The sequence below is a fragment of the Psittacula echo genome, assembly GCF_963264785.1.
Source record: "Psittacula echo genome assembly, chromosome: 1".
NCBI classification, from domain to species: Eukaryota; Metazoa; Chordata; class Aves; order Psittaciformes; family Psittacidae; genus Psittacula; species Psittacula echo.
The window spans coordinates 49,404,629-49,427,379 of NC_137735.1; the positions used below are offsets into that span (position 1 = coordinate 49,404,629).

The 22,751-nt window shown below is 42.8% G+C and overlaps 1 protein-coding gene across 1 annotated transcript in view; it reads left to right on the forward strand.

Moving 5' to 3' along the window:
* The window catches only part of HERC3 (HECT and RLD domain containing E3 ubiquitin protein ligase 3), a gene marked incomplete at its 3' end in the record, with an annotated part of 47,149 nt that overhangs the window by 3,407 nt on the left and 20,991 nt on the right, over positions 1-22,751 (forward strand). The window contains exons 2-9 of the mRNA XM_080619576.1: positions 1,349-1,606; positions 15,548-15,707; positions 16,644-16,720; positions 17,308-17,529; positions 19,778-19,869; positions 20,855-20,985; positions 21,552-21,712; positions 21,972-22,048. Of these exons, the coding sequence (XP_080475702.1) occupies positions 1,381-1,606; positions 15,548-15,707; positions 16,644-16,720; positions 17,308-17,529; positions 19,778-19,869; positions 20,855-20,985; positions 21,552-21,712; positions 21,972-22,048 (1,146 nt within the window). The 5' untranslated portion in view covers positions 1,349-1,380. The remainder of the gene's footprint in view (positions 1-1,348; positions 1,607-15,547; positions 15,708-16,643; positions 16,721-17,307; positions 17,530-19,777; positions 19,870-20,854; positions 20,986-21,551; positions 21,713-21,971; positions 22,049-22,751) is intronic.

A 22,751-nucleotide genomic window follows, 5' to 3' on the forward strand; every position in this document is an offset into this window, starting at 1 on the left:
CTCTTCCCTCCCCATCCAGCTCAGTCCTGCCTCACACCTGACTGACAGGCCAGGGTAGCAGGGTAAGAGATGAATGCTGGTTGCTTAGATTAGGAAAGGCTTTATTGCTAATACCTAGAGCTTGAATTAGCACCAGGCTTCAGAAACGACCTGAACACATGTGTTTCTTATCTGCTCAGAGGGGGGGAAGAAATCTTGTTTCCTTGAGGAACCTTCAGCACTTCAGGGGTTACCTTTTGCTTTTTGATCCTGTGCTAAGATAGTAAATGCTGCTGCTGCTGTAAATGACCTTAGTTTAAAACTTGGCATGGTGAGACATAAGACTTGATATCTCGGATCCTTCATTTTCTTCTTTCTTCTTCCCTTTACAAAAGAGCTTTAATTGATTTCTGGCTCAAGCAGAAGAGTTCTCAGTGTCTTATTAGTATAGCCTGTTTAACAAATAACCCAAACCTATTGAGATTAGGAGTGATGAGAGAGCGTTACCAAAATCTTTCACTTGCTTCTTCTGGAATGAGGGCTCTTTCCCTCCCCCCAACTTTTATGTATTAGCATCCTGTTGTCATTATCAAGTTTGGGCTGAGTAATTCATTGGGCCTTTTATATTGCTATGGCTCTCCCCTTCCCATGTTACTCATGTCTCTGAAATCTCTGATTCTCACTGGGCGCAGCATAAAATACAACACCTGACTGCTGGCAAGTTGCATTAATGTTATCTGTCCATAGCTGTTGGGGCCAAGCTGTCAGTGTGCTGCTCCATGTGAAGTGCTGCTTCTTGGGGAATTCTTGCTGCAGCTTGGGGGGAGGATGTGTACATACACATATTTAGGTTGCAAGAATATGTTCAGTTGAGCAAAATACTTCTTAATCTGGGTTTATCAGAAATAACAGTTCTGCATTGGCCAGTATACCACAAATACCCATGTCGGTCTGTTCAGGACTAATTTGACCACTTTTGAGATAATTTTTAAAGATTTCTTCAAGCAGTGGTCCCGGATATAACTCTCTAACTCCAAAAGTTCAGGTTTGGACCTGTGAGTCTAAAAAGCATTGCACTGGGTTTGCCTAAAATAAAAGCTCAGGTCTGCTGTGTTTCAGAACACTACTACTGCCAGATGGAGATGGCCAGTTCAAGGTGCTGACTTAGTACCTGAGCTGTCTTGATTCCTCTTTCTTTATCTGTGTAACACTGGCAATCTCTTTTTACTCGCAGTCCAGAAGCCTGGCAGTCATGCAGGAAATGCCTTTTTGGATTGTTTCCACCTCCTGCTCTGAGCAGCTTATCTCTGTAGAATCAGTTGTTGAGTACTTGCTTCGCTCACACTCCTTCCTTGTTTCTCTTTCCCAGGAAGGATACATGACTTCTTGAAAAGAGAGAAAATGCTATGCTGGGGTTACTCATCTTTTGGACAGCCTGGGATAGGTAGCAACCTCCAGGTCATCATTCCTGAACCACAGGTGTGTGGATTCATTCACGACAGAAATGTCAAGGAGGTGGCATGTGGAGGAAACCACTCCGTGTTCCTGCTGGAAGATGGGGAAGTGTATACTTGTGGCTTGAACACAAAAGGACAGCTGGGGCATGACTGTGAAGGAAGCAAGCCAGGTAAATCTGCTTTTTATATGCACTTCAAACTGTCTCTAGGCTGGTGGGCTGAGAAGATTATGGAAGCTGCTTTGTTGTTGATTGCTGTGAATGAGCTAACAGAGCTGAAGATCATGTGTAATAACACAGTAATGATGCTGAATAATATTTGCTGGCTCTGGAAAGCTGAGGCTCAGCAGTATGGGTGGAGAGACAGGTCTCCTCAGTGTCTGGGAAATGCATCGAAACAGAGGCGAGCGCAGATGGTCTCAGGGCAGATTGTGTTGTTTGGCATTATGTTGCGTTTTTATAAAAAGGAAGAGAGGGCCATGAGTCACAAATGTCTTTGCTTTGTCTTTGCAATTGCACTGCATCCTTATGCCTACTCTTGTTCAGTTATTGCTGGGAATTTTGTCGTTTACATCAAAGAGAAGAGATCTGCCTTGAGTACAGTTGTGGAGAACAAACCTGGTTTTAGCCAAGAGGGTTTATAAATTTTGTTTCCCCTCATGGAAATCTCTTGTCAACTTGTGCCTTCACCCCTCATGCTTTCTTGATCTACAAGAAGGTCATTGTAACCTTGTGTTCCCCGGACTCAAATTGTATTTTCTTTATTGTATTCCAGTGGGCAGAATCTGTGTGTGCAGAACCACAGGGAGCTAGTGCCTCTCCTTCCCAGGGTGAATGAGCAGTTTGTGTATTTTGAGAATCCCTGAAGCTTTTCTTACAGACTTTCTTTTGAATGTTTGCCTTCTGATTCATTAACTTCCATTACCTTCCATTAACTTCTTGGTTTTGGTGTGTGATAAAGATACATGTATTTCTGTTTCCATAATATAATAAGTATTCATCTGCGGGTAATGAGAGCAATAAGTCATTTTTGTCAAACTGCAGGCTACCGTCTGTAAGGCTTGAGGCTTCTGTAATGTACCCCATTATGGCATGATGGAGATACGAGTTTTGTACGAAGTACCCACAGTTCTCCATGTACTGTGTGCAAACCTGACCTGATTACACTACTCTTTTTTTTCTGTCAGTGCATCTTCTGTGTTCCTCTTACTCTCAAAAATGCGGTGGTAGGTGTTGGATGCTGGGTGTCCATGGTGCTGGATTAGGAGTTGATCTCGAGTCTGGCCTCTCTTGCTTTTCCTACAAGTGGTTTATAGACAATTACTAAAAGAGGCTGGGATTAGCAAGAGTGCTTAAGTCCTCTCTGTCCACACCTACCGTTCATCTTCTGAGGACTTGTAAATTTAGGCTCTGGAATAAATGAGATGCTTAGGAAAAGGAAGGTAAGCCTTAGAATGTTGTGCCCAGTCTGATGAGGATATTGCATCCTGCAAATCACCTAACTAGCTGCATGACTCTAGTGCAGAGGCCCCAGAACTGGCGTCCCATAGCTGGAAATGAATCTCATGAATCCTGAATGCTGGAGTGCAGACCTTTAGCAAGTAGGCAATCCTGCCTTTAACTAGGCCTGTAGAAGAGGGGCAGCCTGAGATTTGGCAATAGAAGTAAAATGGTCTTTGAATTTGATCTCAGGTGTCCTACTGCTACCCCTTAAATTAAGGGACTGTCACTAAGATGTGACACCAACTCCCAGTTATCCTGCGGGTTTCATTTACTCTGGAAAAAGGTTCTGCAGTGCTGCTCTCTGAGGAGCCTGTGACCATCCTTGAGAACCTGTTTCTCTGCTGACAAAGCAATACTGGCTGTGCCTACAATGGGGTTTCTGCTGGCTGGGGCAGGTGGGAGAGGTGTACTGTAAAGCAAGGGATTGCTTCCCTTTTGAACTCATGATGAACTGTCACAGCAGTCTTTATGCTAACAGTAAACTGGGGGAGAGTCCTGTCCCACACACTACTTTGTGTGGGTCTGCTTTGGCTTGTGGCAATGGGAACTGAGTTTCTTAGTTTGCCTTTGTAAATAGGAACAAGAATAAACAAGCCCTCTTTCACCTCCACTTCCCCTGCATGGAATAAAGATGACCTTATACACCTTCTGTCTAGAAATGCACATCAAAGGTAATATTTTCTATTTTCCATTAGTTGTGGACCTATGAATGAAGCTATGTCTGACAGGAAGCGGAGATACATGTGTGGGGCACAGGGGCTTGAGTTGTTGAAAATTAAAGATGATTATCATGAGCTGTCTGAGGTAGCGAATGGAATAAATGCCTGGAGCTGCGGGTCTTGCAGCTGCATCTCTCCAGCTTCTGCTGGACAAGGCAGTGTGGGTTGAGGCCTCTTGGTTTTACTGCCTTATGGCTTGATTCTGCCTAGCCTGCAAAAGAAGCTGGAAGTGGCTGACCTCTGCCCAGCTCTGGAAGTGAGCCACATCTCCTGCTGCAGCACAGCCTCCTGCAGCACGAGATGCCAGGGGCTGACAGTACTGATTATTCCCTCCAGGCATGCTTACCATGATCTGCAGGGTGGCTTGGTCGTGCTTGAGAGTAACATCAAGACATGGAAATATGCAGGAGGTCTTAAACCTTTTGAAGGCTAGGTGACTTCTGAGGGGTGGAGCACAGGTCTGTGCTTGCAAGAGGAAACTCCCTTTTACCTGTCACACTTCTTATCTGAGTATGTACATGAGTCATATGCTGCCAGCATGCTAAAAAAATGAGTGTTTTCAGAATATATGTTTGTGGTGTTTAATCAGAGATGGTTATTTCCCAGGATCATGTCTGCTTGTGAATTCTAGGACTTTACAGTGCACTGAAAGGGGATCTAACCCTGTTCTCCTTGAAAAACTTGCAGGTAATGTCTTCCAGTGGGAGAGGAGTTGTTATATTTGCAGAGAATTTATGTGAAGACTGCCTCCCTTTCTTCCCTTACTATGTATTCCAAATAATGATTTTTTTTTTCTCTTGTTCTGCTACCCACTTACACGTATCTGTAATAGGAGGATTCCATTTTGCTTCTCATTCATGCTGCTCACAAAAACGTCAAACAGTGGCGCAGAAGTTTTAGTAGTTTTTCTTGGAGGAGTCCTTTAGAGGGCACCTTTTGAAGGACCCTTTGAAGGACAAGTTCCTTTTGAGATAAAAGGAACTTGTTAATTAAAAAAGTGTGTTCACTGTCACATCAGCTGAGCTTGTGGGCGTAATGCAGACATAGTACTTTGCAAGGTGATTCTTGTGCCTCTCCACTATTGAGAACAGAAATTACTCAGGGAGTGTTTGCATTGAAAGAGTAGGAGTCAATAGAGGTTTATTTTCTGGAAGTGCCCTTTCCTTGGATTTTACATTGTAGTGGTAAAATGAACATTGAAGATGTCTAAGACGTTTATCCTCACTAAAAGAATGTTGCTTTTGAATAAAGAGCAAACAGTCTGTGGTGGTTTCCAGCTTCCCACTTCCGAGCTGGTGAAATACTTGGGTGTGCCAGTCCACAAAGAGCATATCCCCACATTGTTACGTTACTTTCTGTTTCATTCCTTATTTGAATTGTGGTTAGCAAGCTCCTTGAGGAGCTCATCCCTCTCAGGGGTGGATACCTGGCTTTGTTAGTACTGAAATGTTTTGGGTCTTTTTTTTTATTCCCTGAGACAGTCTGTAGCTTGTGTCTCTGCAATCATTTGGCAGGGATGCAGAGGGAGAAATGCTGTCCCAGTATTCTATCACCATGACTATAGTTAATAAAGGTTCTGTCTGACCTGTCTTAAGTAGTTACTCAGAGTAACTACTTCAGTAAGTCGATGTACTAGGAGTTCCCAGAATCTCTGACAATGCCTTAGGAGAAGCAATTTGGCAATCTTAGTTTTGAAGTATCGAGCCCACTGTTCTGCAGAATCAGTCTGAGTTTGCATTAATTTCCTGAGCAGCATCAGGTATTAACATACATTATGTCTCTAATGAGAAGTGATAATTTTGTACTGCAATAGTTTTAGGAAACAAATTTATTCTCTGTGGCTATATCTATATTTCCAGTTCTGCAGCCATGAAATCACTTTGATTTTCTGCAGGTCTGGCATGAGGTCTTGACTATCCGTGGTGATTCCTAGATAAACATGTTCTGTCTGAATGTGCCTGCATATTCTGAGGAACAAAGGCCTGGATACTTAAGGTAAAGGCTCTTTTGAGGACCCTGAAGTAACTAGCTGGTGGTTAGCCATTTGAAAGCTTTAAAAATGTCCTTGAGTCCGAGATGTGGAACTTGGTTTTTTTGGTCTAGAGGTTTATTCTCTGCAAGTCATTTGGACTTCATTTGACTTCTGCTAGTGAGAAAACGTGGGCTTTGGTAATTAGTGTCTCAGAGTTGCAGGAAAATGTCGGGGGGCAAATTTTCCTTGAACTTTTCCTCTGGTAATATACAGCAGACAAAACCATACTTTTTCACCGTATTTCCTTTCTGGATGCAATTGGCAGGGTAGCATTGCTTCTGTGTGAATTGTGGAGCCTACCTACTCACCACTGCAGGGCTAGAAATATCATCTCTTTCAAATCAAAATCAAATTCAAATCAGAAATGTTCAGTCTCTTTCAAAAAGCAGGAAAAAACTACCAGAACAAAAGCCACTACATGATCTGCATCACCTGTATTTCTCTGAACTCAGTGGCTGTTCTTTTCAAGCAGAAGTCCACTTCTGCACTTCAGCATGGGGTTACAGAGACCTTAGTGCTCACTGTGGCATGCCTGTTAATCATAAACCCTCTAACAGCTGAGAATTCAGATGTGCGACCTGCTTGGAAGGACAGTCTGTATAGATTTTCCTCTTTTAGCCTCTTCCTGGTGGGTGAGAAGTCAGCCAGGAGGCCCTGGTTGCACAGGATGAGAGTGGTGGCAAGACTTGTGTTTGTTGGATGCAGCTGTGGAAGTGACCATGTTGCAGATGAGGTGTGGCTGCTGCATTGAATCAGTGAGGCTGAGTGCCTCTCATGGTGGGAAGACAGTGACAGGAGAATGGTTAGTTCTCCTGCACTCCTGCTCTTTGCATGAGGAGAAACAAGAAGAAGGAGCTTAAATGCCAGTAACTCAAGGGGTCCCACTAGGCAGGCTTTTCACAGAGGATGTGGGATGGTTTTGTCCTTCTGTTGGTACACGGAGCTGAGGTATGTGCCTATTGCAACCCTTTCCAAGTGCTGTGGTCTGGGAAAGTCCTGCTTTGCATTCTGGCACTTTATACCGTAAAGCAGAGCTGCATGCTGTGAAAAATGTAGCAGAGGCATGGCAGCCCTGTTTAAAGGCATTGGTCTTGCCAAAGCCTGGGAGGATGTGCCTGGGAACAAGTGTGAGGGAGGGATGGAGCCATGTGAGGACAGAGGGGTGTGCTTGCAGGGTCAGGCCTTCAGTGCTGGCCTGCAGTAGCTGACTTCAAAATGGAAAAACAATAAAGGAAGGATTAGACCACGGTTTATGTTTCAGCACCTATCATAAATGTTATTTGTAAAAAGAGCCAGATTATCATATTGAACTGGCCACCCCTTTGCAGCGTTGGGTAACTTCATTTGTACCCATCTCTTGATTGCTCACCAGATCTGACCAAGGCTATATGAGGTTGTCATGTCTTCACTAGTGACTGCAGCAATGTGAACTTGTGTTATGGTGTGTCCATCTCAGCTGCACTGGTGCAATTTGGGCCTCAGGATGATTTTAGGTTTCAAAATTAGAAAGCTGGATTCAAAAATGACTTAATTTAAAAACAATATGTGTATGACCAAACGAGAAACAAAATCAAAGGATGTGCTTTCTCTTAGATGTCTTAAATATGCATGTGTTGTATTGATTTGCGGAGGGCTGTGAATGTGCCAGATGTATTATAGTGGGATGTTTTAGAATTTGTGTGGTCTGGATGATGATAACTGACTCCTACCAATACTATGAGACCGCAGGATTAAGAGGGTATAAATTGAAGAGAGGTGAAGCTCTTGAGGAGAACCTTAAACCAGCAGAAATGTGGTTTCTTGTTAGTAAAGAAATTTATAGTCTGAGCCTGAAATGGCTGTAGTGTGTTCTCAGATGTAACTCTGAAGTGCTGTCTCTAAAACCGCATTTATTATTACAACCACCCGATTTCTCTTGTGATTTGACTTTGAAGGGTGAAAAGAACAGTGAGTCTGGGAAAGCAAGATACTGCTGTTTTAGAATCAGTACAGGCTATTTTACTGAGGACGTGACGGACCATTTTAATATCCCTTTTCTCGAAAGGCAGAGCTGCAGTAGGAATGGGCAGCTTTTTGCCCTTTAATTGGGGATTTGTAGAGCAGTTTAGCAACCTGAAGTTGCATTTATCTTGGTCGTATTTGTTAGTCCTATATTGTGTGTACTATTTGGAGGCTTTCTGAAGGTGCAACAGAGATAAAGGCTGTCCATATGCCTGACTTGGAAGGAGCATGAAACCCTGGTGTGTGTATGGTACGTGGCACCAATGGCTGTCCCCTCTTCTGCAACCATGCTGAAGCTGAAAGATGAGCTCAGGATGAAATGGGTGGGTAGCTGTGTATGTGTGGTGAGGTAAAGGAAGAGGCAGGAAAGAAGCTGGAGGTGATAATGCCTTGACCTTTTCATACCCAGATGAGTTGTCTGTGCTGGACAAAAGTGATGACTTCATTAAGCTGAATGCATAAGTAGGGCTGAGTATCCCAGCTTCTAGGAGAGATTTTAGTAGTTTGGTGGCTGGTGATGCTGTAAGTTCATTGTTCTTGTCTTCATGTTGTGTTATGTGACACAACCACAGGTGCTGATATGCAGTTACTGGGTTTTTGTATAGGTGGAGGTCTATGAATAGACATCTGAAATAAGAAATCTCGCTCCTCCAACTACAAAAATTCTACTTCCACTTCCAATAAAGCAGCCCAGGTGGTCTTTCCCTTGCCTTAATATCCTATGTTTCCTTTGTATAAAAACACACAGGAACGTGTGTTGAGGTAACAAAGCCTGAGTTCTTGGTAAAGGTGAATGTAAGGCATTTTGTATGATTTGATCTTGAAGGCTTACAAGAGTGTGTAATGGTCTCCAGGATCAATGACCCCTTTCCTGGAAAACGGATTGGTTTGTTTTTCAGTGTGCAACTATTATATGGAAAGACTGAGTCTGATTGTGGCTCATGGTGTATGCTTGTTCCTTGTTCTATTTATAGACATGAAATATTCCAGAAGATGCATAACTAGGTGGTGATTTTGACTCGGTCAACGTAAACCACCCTGATACTCTTCCTTAAGCTGTATGGGAAAGAAGAATTTATGTCAAAGATCTCAATGAAACTTCTTTTTCTTCTCAGAAATGAAATATTTGTGACACTTAAGGCTGCTGTCAGAAAACAGCTGTTCCTACAGCACAGCTGTGAAGAGATGCTCACTCTCTTAACACCTGACCTGCCTTTTAAACAGCTGCCTATCTATATAAACCCACCAAAACAGAATGTACTCAGCTCTCCTCTTCTTGGAATGTCTGTCAAATCTTACAGTATTAAAAAATCAGTAAGCTTTTATAAATATTTGATAGGACTGTGTTAATTACCTCTCTTTCCCAGTCACCACACTGCTTTGCAGTAACATATTTTCAAGCAGTGTTTGTGAACCTGATGAGGATGTCATTGAAGGCAGGGATGCTGTACTGAGTCTGCACTGTGCAGGTGTGGCTTTCCAGGAAAGTGTGCCTTTGTCCTGCTCCCGTGCAGATCAGTGCAGGATTGAAATAAAGGGGAACAGAGTGAGACATGCACCAGGTACTTTTGAAAATCACATGGTACTTTGTCAAAGCCTGGGGCTGCCACAGGTGAGACTCCTTTGTACCCAAATTGTCAGAGCCTTAGCTTCAGTTGCCAGTCTCTCTAATCAGGCTGTTCTTGGTACTGCTCTGTTTTCTGCTGCAAGTGTAGCAGCAGTTCACAAAAGGAAGACCTCATCATTTGCAAATTGGACTTGTAAAACCCAGCCTCCTTTATGGATGTAATAAACTTCAGTTGTTGAAAGTAAGAAGAGGTTATGTACTGATGTAAACTTCTGTTTGCTCCATACTTTTTGGCCCACGCCAAGAGAAGTTTGAGAATAAGGTGGGCTGCTACAGAGAGGGAGAGAATAGCAGGCAGAAAGTGAGGGTAGGTATCATACAGTGGGGATGTGGTCTTCCCATGGGGTTTGCTTTTGTAGTTGTGTGCTGTGTGGGTGCAGAGCACGATGCTTCTCACACACTTGCGTGCAGTAGTCTTGCATAGTCTGAGTCCAAGACACAGCAAGCACATGATGCTTTCTTGGAGAGCCTCAGCAAGGAGGAGGAAGGTAGTGGTGGCAAAATTGTGGGGCTAGTGTGGGGCAGGGCGATTCTGCCTGCCTACGTGCTGTGTGTGCCATACGCCTGGCTATGCTAGAGACTGTCTGCAGTCACAAAGGTGTGTTCCTGAAACTGTCCTTCAGCCCTTGCCTCCTCCCTCTGAGGCTTCCTCCAGTGTTGCTGCTGACAAATCACAGCCTGCAGAGATGGTGTGAGTGAAGCCACAGTAGCATTTTTAGCTGGCTGGGTTAGCTTAAGTTTTTAAAAGCACCTGATAGCTTCAGTGGTTTATAGAGTCTGAGTTCTTCCTCCCAGCCCCAGACTCCAGATCTTGCTCGTGGCGGTTGTGAGCACAAGATGCCTAGGTGCTTGGGAGCTGAAAGTGTGCAGAGGAAAATTAGAGGCTCGTTCTTGGAAACTAAAAGGAGAGTGGAAGAAGCAAAAAGGTCCTGACAAACAGCTTGATTTTTCCCTTCCCCAGTTACCAGTTTCCAAGTGGCAGAATCACACTTCCACTGGGGGCGATGGTTCCTGGAAAAATTGATGAGTGTACTTGTGCTTCTAATATTGTTAAAAGCACTGAATAGCTAAGACATTGTTGAAGCTAGGTTGGCAAAATAAGGAGAAACCTTCATAAGGGGAGAGAGGAGTCTTGGGTGTACTTAATGTACTTTGGATTGCAAGAGTTTCAGTTGCTGTTCTTTAGTTTTTCTCTTTTTCCAGTTTCATTAAAACTCAGACATGTTTTAACACTCAGCTAGCTTCATTAGGACTGGATTCATGAAGCTCATCACAGCCTAGAAATACAGCCAGGATGTCCATATGTGGAAACATCTCTGTGATGTGCCAATGGAGACTGGGGAATCAGCAGTCAGCTGAAGTTCCCTATTAAATGTATAAAAATCTTGTTAGGGAGTTTGGTGATCCACTGTTGATTGCTTGCTTTTTATAAGTGCTTTAATGAATTGCTGGTGAATGGTAAGTCTGGGCCATAGTGTTTTTCTCATTTTGTTGTAGGTTGCAGCAGGTTTTTCATGGAGTTTTTGACTCTTGGATCAGGCTTCCATAAGCACTAATGCTGTTAGTGTCACCTTGTTAGATGGTTTAATGTGTTGATATAATTCATCTCTTAAAGAACTCGAATCCTTGCCTGTTCCAAGGCTTTCAGTGCTTAGAACAGAAGGACCATATGGGTAAAGTTTAGGTTGCTATTGATGTCTGATTACACATCCGGCTGCCTTGTGCATTAAGTTGTTGTATTTCAGGCATGGTGTATCCCAGCATGGATATGGACTATAATAACAAGCATTGCAGTGCAAAGAAACTGGCTCATCTGTCCTCAGACTTGCCATCTGCTGGCATTTAACCCAAGGGGATTCTTGCCCATGGTTGTTTCTCCCGTGTTTAAGCCACCATCTCTTTCTTATCTGGGCAAGCTAGTAAGACACCTATCTTACAGAGTTTTTCCTAGCAGACAGCAATAATCAAGATGAGCAAATGGCTCAAGTTGATAATTGTCAAGCTGGGGAGGCTATGAGGAGTTTTGGCCAGGGGTCCAGGTAAGACTGAAGTCGCTTGAAATTCTTCCAAGCTGCAGCTTCTTCTCACCAGTGACGAAATCCAGATTCTGCCACTGAAGGTATAACCTCGGGGCTTATAGTTTCTGTACATCATTTTCAGACAGTAGAGGCCATCTGGTGCTGTTCGTGTATGTCCCAGTACACATATGGCTGAAGGATTCTGCCACATCCTCTAGCAAAAACCTGTCTTGCGAGTGGCTGGAAGCTATACATAGAAAGGGTATACCAACTCTCTGATAGATTTACTAGGAAAGCTAATTAATCATTCATTGCCTTTACATTTTAATCAGTGCAGTATAACTGAGTGGTTTGTGCTTCCAACAATTGCAGATACTGAGGATCTTGTATGGCTTTCCAACACTGCAGGGAGCAAAGCACAAGCTCTCTTTTATAAACAGTGAAACTATGGGCTGAAGGTGGGCTTTTCAGGGGTTTTCATTCTTGTCCCAGCTTTACTGCCATTTTATAACCTTGAGGCTAAATGAGCTGTCAGAAAGCTGAGTTACAGAAACATACAGCTCTTGTCTTCAACTTTGTTGCCAGAGTGTCCCTGCAAAGCACAGATAGGCAAGAAAGCACAAGAGCAGTTCAGGAAACCAGGCTCTGTCACCATTCAGAGTATGCCTGTCCTGGCAGCATTTTGCCTGGACCTCATTCTTTGATCCAGTGTGTATATTATGAAAAGATCTAACAAGGTTAAGACCTAAAGAAGTCAAACCTTCATATGTCTGTGTTGAGATCCACGAGTTAAAGTAGACAGAAGAGAGAAATGAAAACTGAACTCCACCAGATACAAAGAGCTGATAAATTACTTCTGAGCATTAGTGCTGTTTTGAGACAGCTGATGGCTCCAGAAAGAACAGATTGGGTCAATGTGTACTTCTTGGAACTTGGGGTTTTGGTTGGTTTTTGTAAGTTTTATGACATGTTGAAACATTCTATTGCATAACTCCTCCAGCCCCTTCCTGTTGCTTTCAGGGTTTTGTTCTGCTTAGTTTTGTATATAGTTGTGCCAGTTAAGCTCCATTTGAGTGGTTCTATTCATCAGTTACTGGAGACACAATGATAAGAATAAACTTCACCCTTTGTACCCTTCGTACTGGTGCAGTGATACATCCTTTCTATGGAATGAATAATGGTGGTGTGATGCTCTGGAAATTAAAACAAATGTATACCAAGTACTAAAACACCTCATAGTTTGATGTGAGGAAGGGGTGGGTTAACAAAGAAGTCACTGTCAGCTGTTTTTGATAATACTGCTTAAGTTAGCAGAGAGATGGTACATTTGGTGGCTTGGCAAGCTTGACAGTGAACTGGGACTCTTGTTGGACTGTCTGAACAATCTATGCCTGAGGGGAAGGCTGGCTTTTTTCCCACTCTGGAAAGAGATATGTGTGAGCATGTAAAAATTACACTGTTTGGTGTTTACATTTCTTCATGACTTTGCAGGCAAGCTGTGATTGACAGAGTCTTAGGAATGTCCTGCAGTGAGATGGGTCATACATTGTACATTTCTAAAGGCAAAGATCTTTATCTCCAAGACAGGCTTGTTTTTTCTGTCTGTGGTCATCTAGCAAGTTCAGATGAGGCTGTACTCTGCTTCTTGGGTGAACAGAAGGCTTTCAGCAACACAGGGCAGCCTTTCAAAACAAGTTGGTATTTATTAGTCCTCTGGAATGGCGTAGAGCAAGGTCAGGTTTTTGTTGCCAAATTAAACTTAAGATGGAGTCTGTGGGGACAGAAGCAAGCACTCTGGATTTCTATACCTGTTGAATGTCCTCTCTGTGTCCTGGTGTGTGAAGTCGTTGCTGTGTAGTCTTTGCCACAGCCTCCTGATACTGCAGGGTGCTCTTCCAGTTGCAGTACTGCTATGGTCAGAGTCCTGCCTCTTCCAGATCCTGATGCTGACCTTTGGTCATTGGAGTCTTCTGTCACCTCCCCAAGGTGCTCAGATGGCTCAGGAGCAGCTCCTTCCACAGCAAATGAGACATGTATACTGATTGTGGCAAATATTGCTTTCCCAGGGAAGAAATTAGCTCAGTCATGACTGAAGGTAGCAGAACACGGTCTCTGTTATGGATGCCCTAGCTTCCCATATTGTCCATGTTTGTCATTTTGTCAGACTTGTGCTGTCTTGTGCTCTGGAGTGTTTGGCAGTGTGGAAGGACCAGCTTTTGAAGAAGGGCAGGCTAGTGAGCTTGTGACCAGTTTTAAGAGCTCACGTGCTCTGGATAGCAGCCAGTCTCAGTGCACCCCAATCAGCAAGTTTACAGCAAAGTGATGGGTTCATGAATCAAAGGGATTTCCTGTGGAAATGAAGATGGCCTTATCCCTTTATTCCTCTCCAGCAAGAGGCTTAGTTTTGGACCTTCAGGTCTCAGTGCAGAAGCACACTTGGCTGAACTCAGGTAATGTGTCAGGCACATTGCAATGGGTATTTTTTTATCTTGCTGGCTGACTGAGAGGAAGAGGTTATGGCCATGTGCTGTTGAGATACCTTGTCTGTTGTTTGTGATTGACCTTCACCAGCCCATACAGCTGCTAGTTATTTAGAGCTCACAGATAAAAATAGGCTTCCTCAATTATATATGCAAATGAACAAAACCAGGCTGCCTAGCAGTGCTGCAGTTGGATGCTTACGGGCCCAAGAGTGGAAACTGCATGTGTAAATTGAACTACTGCCCTCAAAACCTGTGTCTTTGCACAGGGCTGCCAGTGGGACTGGGTGAAATCAGTCTTGCTGGAAAGAGCTTTAGGGCAAAAGGCATTATTGGATGGTAGGAGGCCTAAAGGATGGCCAGATGGCAGGCAGGCCCACTCCTTAAGCCCTCCTAGATGTTTGTGGGCTTATTACTTTAAACTGCAGCTCTGTTGGCATTAATTATTTTGAGTGAAATGACATGTTCAGGTAGCATTTTCCTTTGTTAGAATACATATTTAAATAATTGTCACCTTTTTCTTCCATAACAGCCGTTAGGGATTCTTCTCCTTCTCATTTTCTGACTCCCAGACTTAGAAGGCAACCCCTCTTAGGGGTGCCTTCCTTTTATTTAAGACATTTAGATTGGCTGGTATGCAGGTTTTGCTGCTAAGCATGTTAATGATTTCTGGATGCCCTTGATGTGGGATATCATTTTCATAGAATGACATGTAACTACTCTCTCATGTCCCAGGCAAGTGGGACTTCAATAAAACTGATCACTGTCTTGTAGCTTATAGGGTGGGTGAAATTTTTCTTCATCCACGTGGAATATTTGTATTTGCTCAGGAAAATAGAAAAGAAACCAGCTTTGCTTCTGCTTGGCTTGTGGAGAATTTTTCTATCAGATGTGTGGTATTTCCAATGCTTTATTGAAAACCAAGACTTTCATGTCCTTTTGTAAAAACTCTGTACATGTGGTTGTCAAACTTACTTCAGTTGTTCAACATGATGTAAAGATAAAGTCAGTGTGGGTGATCTTCCGGAGAACTGAGTGATTTTCCCCTCCCTTCCCTTTGTTTGCTTTTTATGGGACTTTTTTATGAGTATCTTACAGTGGTAGTAGTAGGTTTATAAGTTCAAACCTGTTCCAAATTTAGTACAGGGATGTTGTAACACACATGCTTTCACGCATGAAGCAGTAAAGCAAGAGGTGGATGGGTTGATTAGCTTTGTGGATGACTTGTCTTCGTTGGACATGGGAGCTGTGAAAGGTCAAAAATGTTTTACAGGGTCTTCCAACTTCTGGGTCCTGGCCAATCCCCACATCAAAACTGAAAATACCTCAAACATGGGAAGTCTGGTTTTTCCTAATTGCTGGGAAGTCTGGGGGGTTGGAACTAGATGATCTTTAAGGTTCCTTCCCACCCAAACCGCTCTTATTTCATGATTCTAAATAGAATCATAGATTTTATAAATAACCCAATAGGTTTCCCTGATTCTGTGAGGCTGGCTGTGTGTAGACGGGGGAATGTACCTGCCTTTCTCCTATGATTTGCAAACTAGGCTTTCAGAAGAGCTCAGCAGGTACATGTTCTCAGTAAAACCTGGTGCTGTCCTCTTGAAGGAAGTGGTTTAAAACCAAACTGAGGATCAGTGCACCCATCTGAATGGCTTTGCATACAGATTTGCCCAGACCTGATGTCACTGAAATTAATCCCATAACTGGAGATGTTTCCTGTTCTCCTCAGAGCAAATTGGAGCCCTGGCCGGGCAGCACATCGTGCATGTGGCCTGTGGAGAGTCTCACAGTGTGGCACTGAGTGACCAGGGCCAGCTCTTCTCCTGGGGTGCCGGCAGTGATGGGCAGTTGGGCCTCACCACCGTAGAAGATGCAGTGATGGTACCAAGGTAAATTCTTAACAGATTCATGTTTCCTTACAGGAGCTTCCTGGAGGTGATGAATCAAGGGTTGTTCCTCTTCCAGCCTGGAGTCAGTGGGAACGTTCTTTTCTCTCAGAGGGGCTGTAATTGAGCGTTTCTTGAGTAGGGATGTTAGGGTGATTCCTCCTCCTTTTCTGTTCTTTACTGGTTCTTCTTGAGCCCTGTGGGGACTCAGACAAGTCCTCAAGGATGGGCCTTCTACCCATGGGTGCTTGAGGCATGGAAAAGAAAATCAGACTGTGCTTGGCTTCCTCAATGAAAAATGTTTTGTACAGAGCAAAGAGGGAGGTAGAACCCAAAAATAGAAATGCTGTGTGATACCTATCTCTGTTCCAGTCCCTGGGAAGTCCCTCTGAGATGGGATCTACATTTCAAGAATCGGGGGGAGGGGAAAAGGTATGACAGCATGAGCTGGCACTTCAGCGCTGAAATTCTTGCAGTGTTGCCTGTTAGCAGTAAAGCTACTAAACCAGCCTGCTGTAGTTCTGTATAGTGAGTGATGCTCAGAAACTTCAGGGTGGGGCTCAGTTTTCTTCATTTACTTATTTAATGTGTTCTACCTGTGTCAGAGCACTAAGTGCAAGGACATGTAGATGGTGGCAGAGGCAGACACCAAAACTTCTTCATCCAAAGCAGTTCGCAGATGATGGGTCTCATTTTATCACCGTACCAAAGATGACTGGACCCTTTGTACTTTGTGGCAGCGTATTGTGTCTAAAGGTTTCTGCAGATTTGCATTTATTGTGTATGGATGTGTGTCACCCTCAAGACTTTATTCTTCAGTCTCAAACCCGTAGGTTATGTGTCTGTGCAGAACAAATACCTGAATGGAAATAATAATTTTGACATAAGATTACACTGTATTTGTGGATGCTTATTCTAAAATAGTGTCATTGTCTTTAGGTTGATAAAGAAATTGAACCAACAGACGATACTGCAGGTTTCCTGTGGAAATTGGCACTGCCTGGCTTTGGCAGCAGGTACTGTAGCATTCATTATTTTTTACCAAGATCTGTGGTGTTATTTTGCACAGTGTCCAAGATCGCACATTGCTGCATAATAAACAAAGGAAATCCCTGTCCCAACTGCTTTCAGGCCAAATGGGAGGCTATAAAATGGATCAGGTATCATGAGTATTGAAGAAGAGCTTTGCCAGTACTGCCAAAGAAAGCATTATACACAGGCCACCACTGTCTCACTGGTGAATGGCAGAACAGTTAAAAGCTTTTAATCTTGATGTAGAAAAATGTGTGTAATTAATTTGTATTGAAATTATCCTTGGCTATTACTTTTCTGTTTGCAATGTGGACTTCATTATGCTATTTACGTTACAGCAGTCTGATGCTGTGTTTTGCACTTTTTGGCATGTCTGTTTATTTTCATGGTGGCTTCAGACAATGCTTTTATTTTAGCAAAGAATGTCTTGCTTGAATTTTCCCTCCCCCATCCTCCCCTTTCCCATCATAAGGCTTGCAAAGCCCTCAGCACTGGTTCTTGTTCATCTTGATTAACTTGCTTTTCTGTCAGCTAGATTTTACTCACTGTTCTATTTCTTGCCTTGTTTCAGATGGCCAGTTCTTCACATGGGGACAGAACAACTACGGTCAGCTGGGCTTGGGCAAAGAATGTCCCTCTCAAGCCAGTCCACAACGTGTCAAGTCTCTTGATGGGATCCCTTTGGCTCAGGTTGCTGCAGGCGGAGCCCACAGTTTTGCCCTGTCTCTCTCAGGAGCTGTGTTTGGCTGGGGGAAGAACAGCTCAGGACAGCTGGGACTAAGTGATGAACGAGGTACTAAAATTACGCTCCTAGTTGAAAGAAGGATGGACTTTTTTGGCCTAGTGTCTCTTTTTGCATTGACAACATATTTTTACTGAGTGGATATGTAATCCTTAGCCACTACTCTTGGGAGGGGAGAGGAGAAGAGCAGTCTTTGGACTTTTTAGGCTTTTCATATGTAGTAGGAACAGAAAGATTTTTTTTTTTCCCCATGTGGATGTTACTGGAAGTGAGGAAGGTTGAGAAGAAAGATATTTTAAATGTGAATGTCGTGCAGACATATAAGGAAGTGCTCATATTCTTTCTTCCTGTTCTTAAGAATGCTTTGTCCATGTTTTGTTTGAAGTTGGTGTGGAGCAAAGATTTTCCAGAACCACGGGGCTAATGGTAGTTTTTTCAGGTGGCCACATTCAGTGAAGCTTAACCATCAGCAGACTTGAAGATAGGTTTGTAAAGGAGGCTGAAGATTGGGTGTAATATTACCACTGCTCTGAAAAGCCTTGATCTCCTCTGCTTGTTGTTAACACATTCTTATTATGTGAATGTTAATACATTAATTTTTGCAAAAGCCAGTGGATGAAAGCTTTTCTTTGGAGCTTCAAATTAACCTCTTTATTGTCTGTGCGTAGTTGCTGAGTAGCTTTAAGCATCTAGGCAATTTACTGAGTGTGGATATGATACCCAGCGCACACGGTTAATTTATTTTGCGTGGTTGAGTAGATGAGGTGTATGTATTTGTAAATGTTATGTTGCGTAATGTAGTAGCATATAAGCTCTGTATGTTGCAAGAGAAAAGTGCTACCTCACATTTTGTGTAACTATAATTGGATGATGCATTTTCACAACCCACCCTACAAACTGAAATGTATTTAAAGCAATTACTCAAAACCAGCCTGCAGTTTAGCAAAGGAGACTCGTATGATGTATGCAGCATTTCATCTTCCTTTACACTTTTAGAAATGTGAAACACTATTTTAAGACTTGTAACATATATTGTGTTCTCTCAGAAATGCTCTAGGTCTATTCTGTTGTACTTTATGTAAGCTAGAGCTGATCTAAAAGAAGAACAGCCATGTTCTTTCCATGGAAAGATAATTGCAGATATCTGTAGATATCTATCTGTAGACTGGCATATAATCGTTTCTAATTTCAACAAAGCTGCAGTTTGTATGTGAGATGCTTGTTTTGACATGGTGCTAATCTTAAATTAACATTTAAGAAGCATCTACTTGTGGGCTGTGTTGACCAGGGTTCATACTCTGCTTACCCCTCAGTATGTGAGACTGTTGTAAATAACTGATACTTATGAATCACGGTAAGACAGTGTGAATTATATTTAGTGAACATGAACAGCGGAGTCTACAAACACGAATATTCTGCAGCCCTGTTAAACAATTATGCTGTAGACATAAGTGTCATTCCTGTCAAAATAAAGATCTAAGTGCTAAAATATAAAACAAAGTAAATGAAAAATGTGCTCTTGTTTCTAAATCCATGCAAGTGTGGCCATTTTCCTTTCACCACCCAGAAGAAAGCACTTATCAAATCCTTGGGTTAAAGTCTTAAAAAATGGACAACATCTCTAGGTGGAAACTTGGGGTTTTTTTGTCGGTATGAAGTAAGCAGCTGCTCCCCTTAATACCTACTGTTTTGAGGTGCCTACTGCTCCTTGAAATGCTTAGCTTATCCCTGGGAGACCCATTTTTAATTATTAGAATGTCATAGTAAGGAGGAAAGCATCTCTTAATGGTTGGCCTTTGCAAGTAGGAGGATCTTTTTCTTAAAGGATGAAGACAGAAGGAAGGCTAGGCATTTAAAGGCACCTTGGGGTTCAGCTGGTCATGTGTGTTGTGCTAGTGTCTCCCTTGTGTCAGGATTGTTCTATGTAGAAAAGGTCTAAGCAAGCTTTTGGAAACAAATGTTTGCAGTCATCAGTGAAGAGTCTGGAATGGAGCATGAGGCTGAAGGTGGGTGTAGTGAGGCTGCACTCATAACTCTTAAGTACCTGATGAGTTTACACAAGATTCCACATATTTGCATTCTTGCTCTGGACAATTTTCTTTGAGTCAGGACAAATCTTTTAGGAATTGGAGGGGAAAAGCAGCAGTGAATTACGCAAGGACATGTTTCCCTCCCCAGTTGTTAAAGCTTCCGTTGCACACATAGACCACATCTGAAATTCAGTCTGCCAGTGGTGTTCTCAAACATTTAGGTTTGTGTGTTTGAAAGAGCGCCTTTATTTTCTTTGTTTTCAATGCAGACCGAGAATCCCCTTGTCATGTGAAGCTGTTGCGGTCTCAAATGGTTGTTTACATCAGCTGTGGAGAGGAACACACAGCAGTTCTGACAAAGGTAAAGATGCTAACCTGGGAGCCTTGCTGCTGTCTCACCTGATAGCTTCGCTTTAGTTTACCTGGTAGTGGTAGAAAAGAACAGATTGGCATGTTCCATCTGACCCCAGTAAAAGAAACTAAATAGGAAGTACAGTCATTATAATATGAGATTCATTGGCAACGTGATTCGTTGCTGTTTTTGAGGATGTTGGTAATCTGTGGTAATAAATAGTAAAACTCAGGTGAACTGCTCAAAAAGTTAGGAAAAAATGAGAAAAAAGTTTAACAAACATACATTGAGAAGGATGAAAATCACATTTTGTTGGAAGATAAAAAGAGTGATATTGTGCATCAGAATAAAATGCAAGTCAAAACAAATGGGTGTTTAAATGAAACTCACAGCGTTTACAAGAGGTTTTCAGTTCCAAACCTGCTGTTTCCAAGTGGTGTATAGTTTAGCGGACAGAGGACAGGGCTAGGATTTGGGAGATCACTGCTAAGTTCCTGCCTCTGCCTTTTCCTAGGTGTTGCTTTCTTTTTTGGTGCCTCAGTGTTTGCCACTGTAAAATAAATTAAACAGCTGGCTTTGGGATTCTTGTGGGGAAAACACCATTGTAGAAGATTAGTTCTCTAGAAGCTCATGCTCAGAGGAAAAAGTCCCAGTCTTGTTGATCAGCAGCTGATAGAGATGGGTGTGCAGCATTGTGGAAGTGGGTGCTACTCAGCCATGTTCAAACTTGTTGGGATTTCAGACTCATCTGGTGATGGTGGGGGAGCGTTGACTAATGCAGACATACCTAAAGATAATTCTGTTAGCTACCTTGCCATCCATTAGAGACTTCTTTGGAGGCTGCATTAGCAGAGCCCAAGTTTCTTTTCTGAATCCTTTGGAAATCTCCAGCAATCTCTGCATAAGCTTGGGCTCATACTGAGACTGGAGTCAGAGAGATACTGCTGGGTTATAGGTCCCTAAATGGAGAATATGCTGTTTGATTTGCTAACAGAGTGGAGGGGTGTTCACGTTCGGTGCAGGTTCCTGTGGGCAACTGGGACATGATTCCATGAATGATGAAGTGAACCCCCGAAGAGTTCTTGAGCTAATGGGCAGTGAAGTATCCCAGATTGCTTGTGGCAGGTGAGTCCTGCATGCAGTCATCATTTTTCTTTGGAATTTAATGCTGACATGGAGTCTTGTAAATAAGGGGAATAGTCTTGTTTCTCTGTGCTTTGTGTCAAAACTAAGTTAATTAAAAACTAATTTAAGGCCCTCTGAATGAGGTTGTTTTTTGATTTGGGCTGTTCCCTGTGCTGTAACCTGGTAAAAGATACCTTTCCATCTTAATTCAGGGAGACTCATGAAAAGAGTTAGTAATGCTCGTGCTGTGTTGTTGCCTTTTGATATGTACAGGCTTAGCAAATGACTAAGCTAATTCTGTCTGTGAGCCTGATACCAGCCGTGTGCTGGCACAAGCTGCTCTTTGTCACTTCCACCTAAAGAGCTCCATCTCATAAACTGATGCCATCAGGTGGCAAAAACTGGGCATTGGTGCTAGTGTGAAGATGCTGCTTTGCACTAGCTTCTGGCCTAAGGGAACTGAGAATAAGTTTTAGGCTGTGTTTGGTTTTTTTGTTGCTTGTTTGTTTGTTTGTTTTCTTTTAGTTGTTAAACAAGGCCTCAACTTTTACCCATCTCTGTTACAGACATCACACTTTAGCCTTTGTGCCTTCTTCAGGAATGATCTATGCATTTGGCTGTGGAACAAGAGGCCAGCTGGGAACAGGGCACACTTGCAATGTTAAGTGTCCGTCTCCTGTCAAGGGTCACTGGGCGGCTCACAATGGGCAACTCTCAGGGAAACCTGGTACGTACTAAGCGTGATTTGGAGTCACAAATGGATGTAAATAATTTCATTTCACCCATGGCTGTCTAAAGATATCTTGACATTGTCCTGCGAAAGAAACCCATCTTCCTGTGAAAGTGCTACAGTGTTTGAGTTTCAGCTGATTTCAGCATGGCCTTCAAGCAGCCCAGATTCTCCTTATAGTACAAAGCCTGAGACAGTGCAGTGCAAATGTGAGGGAAGAACTTGCATTCATCAGCCTTTAATCTTTCTTCAACAGATGCCTGTAAATATCACATTGTTAAACATATCTTCTCTGGAGGAGACCAAACATTTGTGCTTTGCTCCGAATATGAGGTAAAACAAATTAAGTATCTTCAGTATCTTCTCAGGTCTGCTTCCCTGTCCCAGCATCTTTTGTTTTTGCCAATATCTCCCAAAAATGATCTGTTGCTTTGGAGTCCATTCTGCCTTATAAACCTTACCAACAATGATGGCTGTTACAGGAATTTACAGCTTTTTAGGAGTGGCTGAAAGCTGCCTTCCTTTAGAGGCACATCAAAGAGCCATTGGGAAGTTACTGATTTAAGTTTGATCAGCAGGAGTGGAGTCCAGTCTCCATTGCATTTGAAAGTGAGGCATTTTCTGCTCAGGCATTGGGGTCTGTGCAATTAGAGTGCAGGGCAGTGGATCACATACACTGGGGTCTTGTCAAGATATGCTGGATGGGGGGGCTGAGTACTGAATTGTTTTTTCTGCTTCTGCCTTATTTTGTTCAAGAAGTGTTTGATGTACACTTTTGAGGCATGACAGTAGGTGTGGAATAAATGTGCTAACCCTGTGGTTAGATATGGCAGTGTTTGAGGGCTTTGGTACATTCAAGGAAACTATTTTTATTTTCTTTTTCCTTTCCTCTGATTTTAAAATGTATTTGATCTGGTTTTTGTTTTTGTTTCTTTTGACTCCTTAGTGATGCCACAACTTCCTGACCAAACCTGTTCAGAGACCACACTAAGAAAGCTATCAGTTATATATAAAACACAGAGATTATAGATAAGAA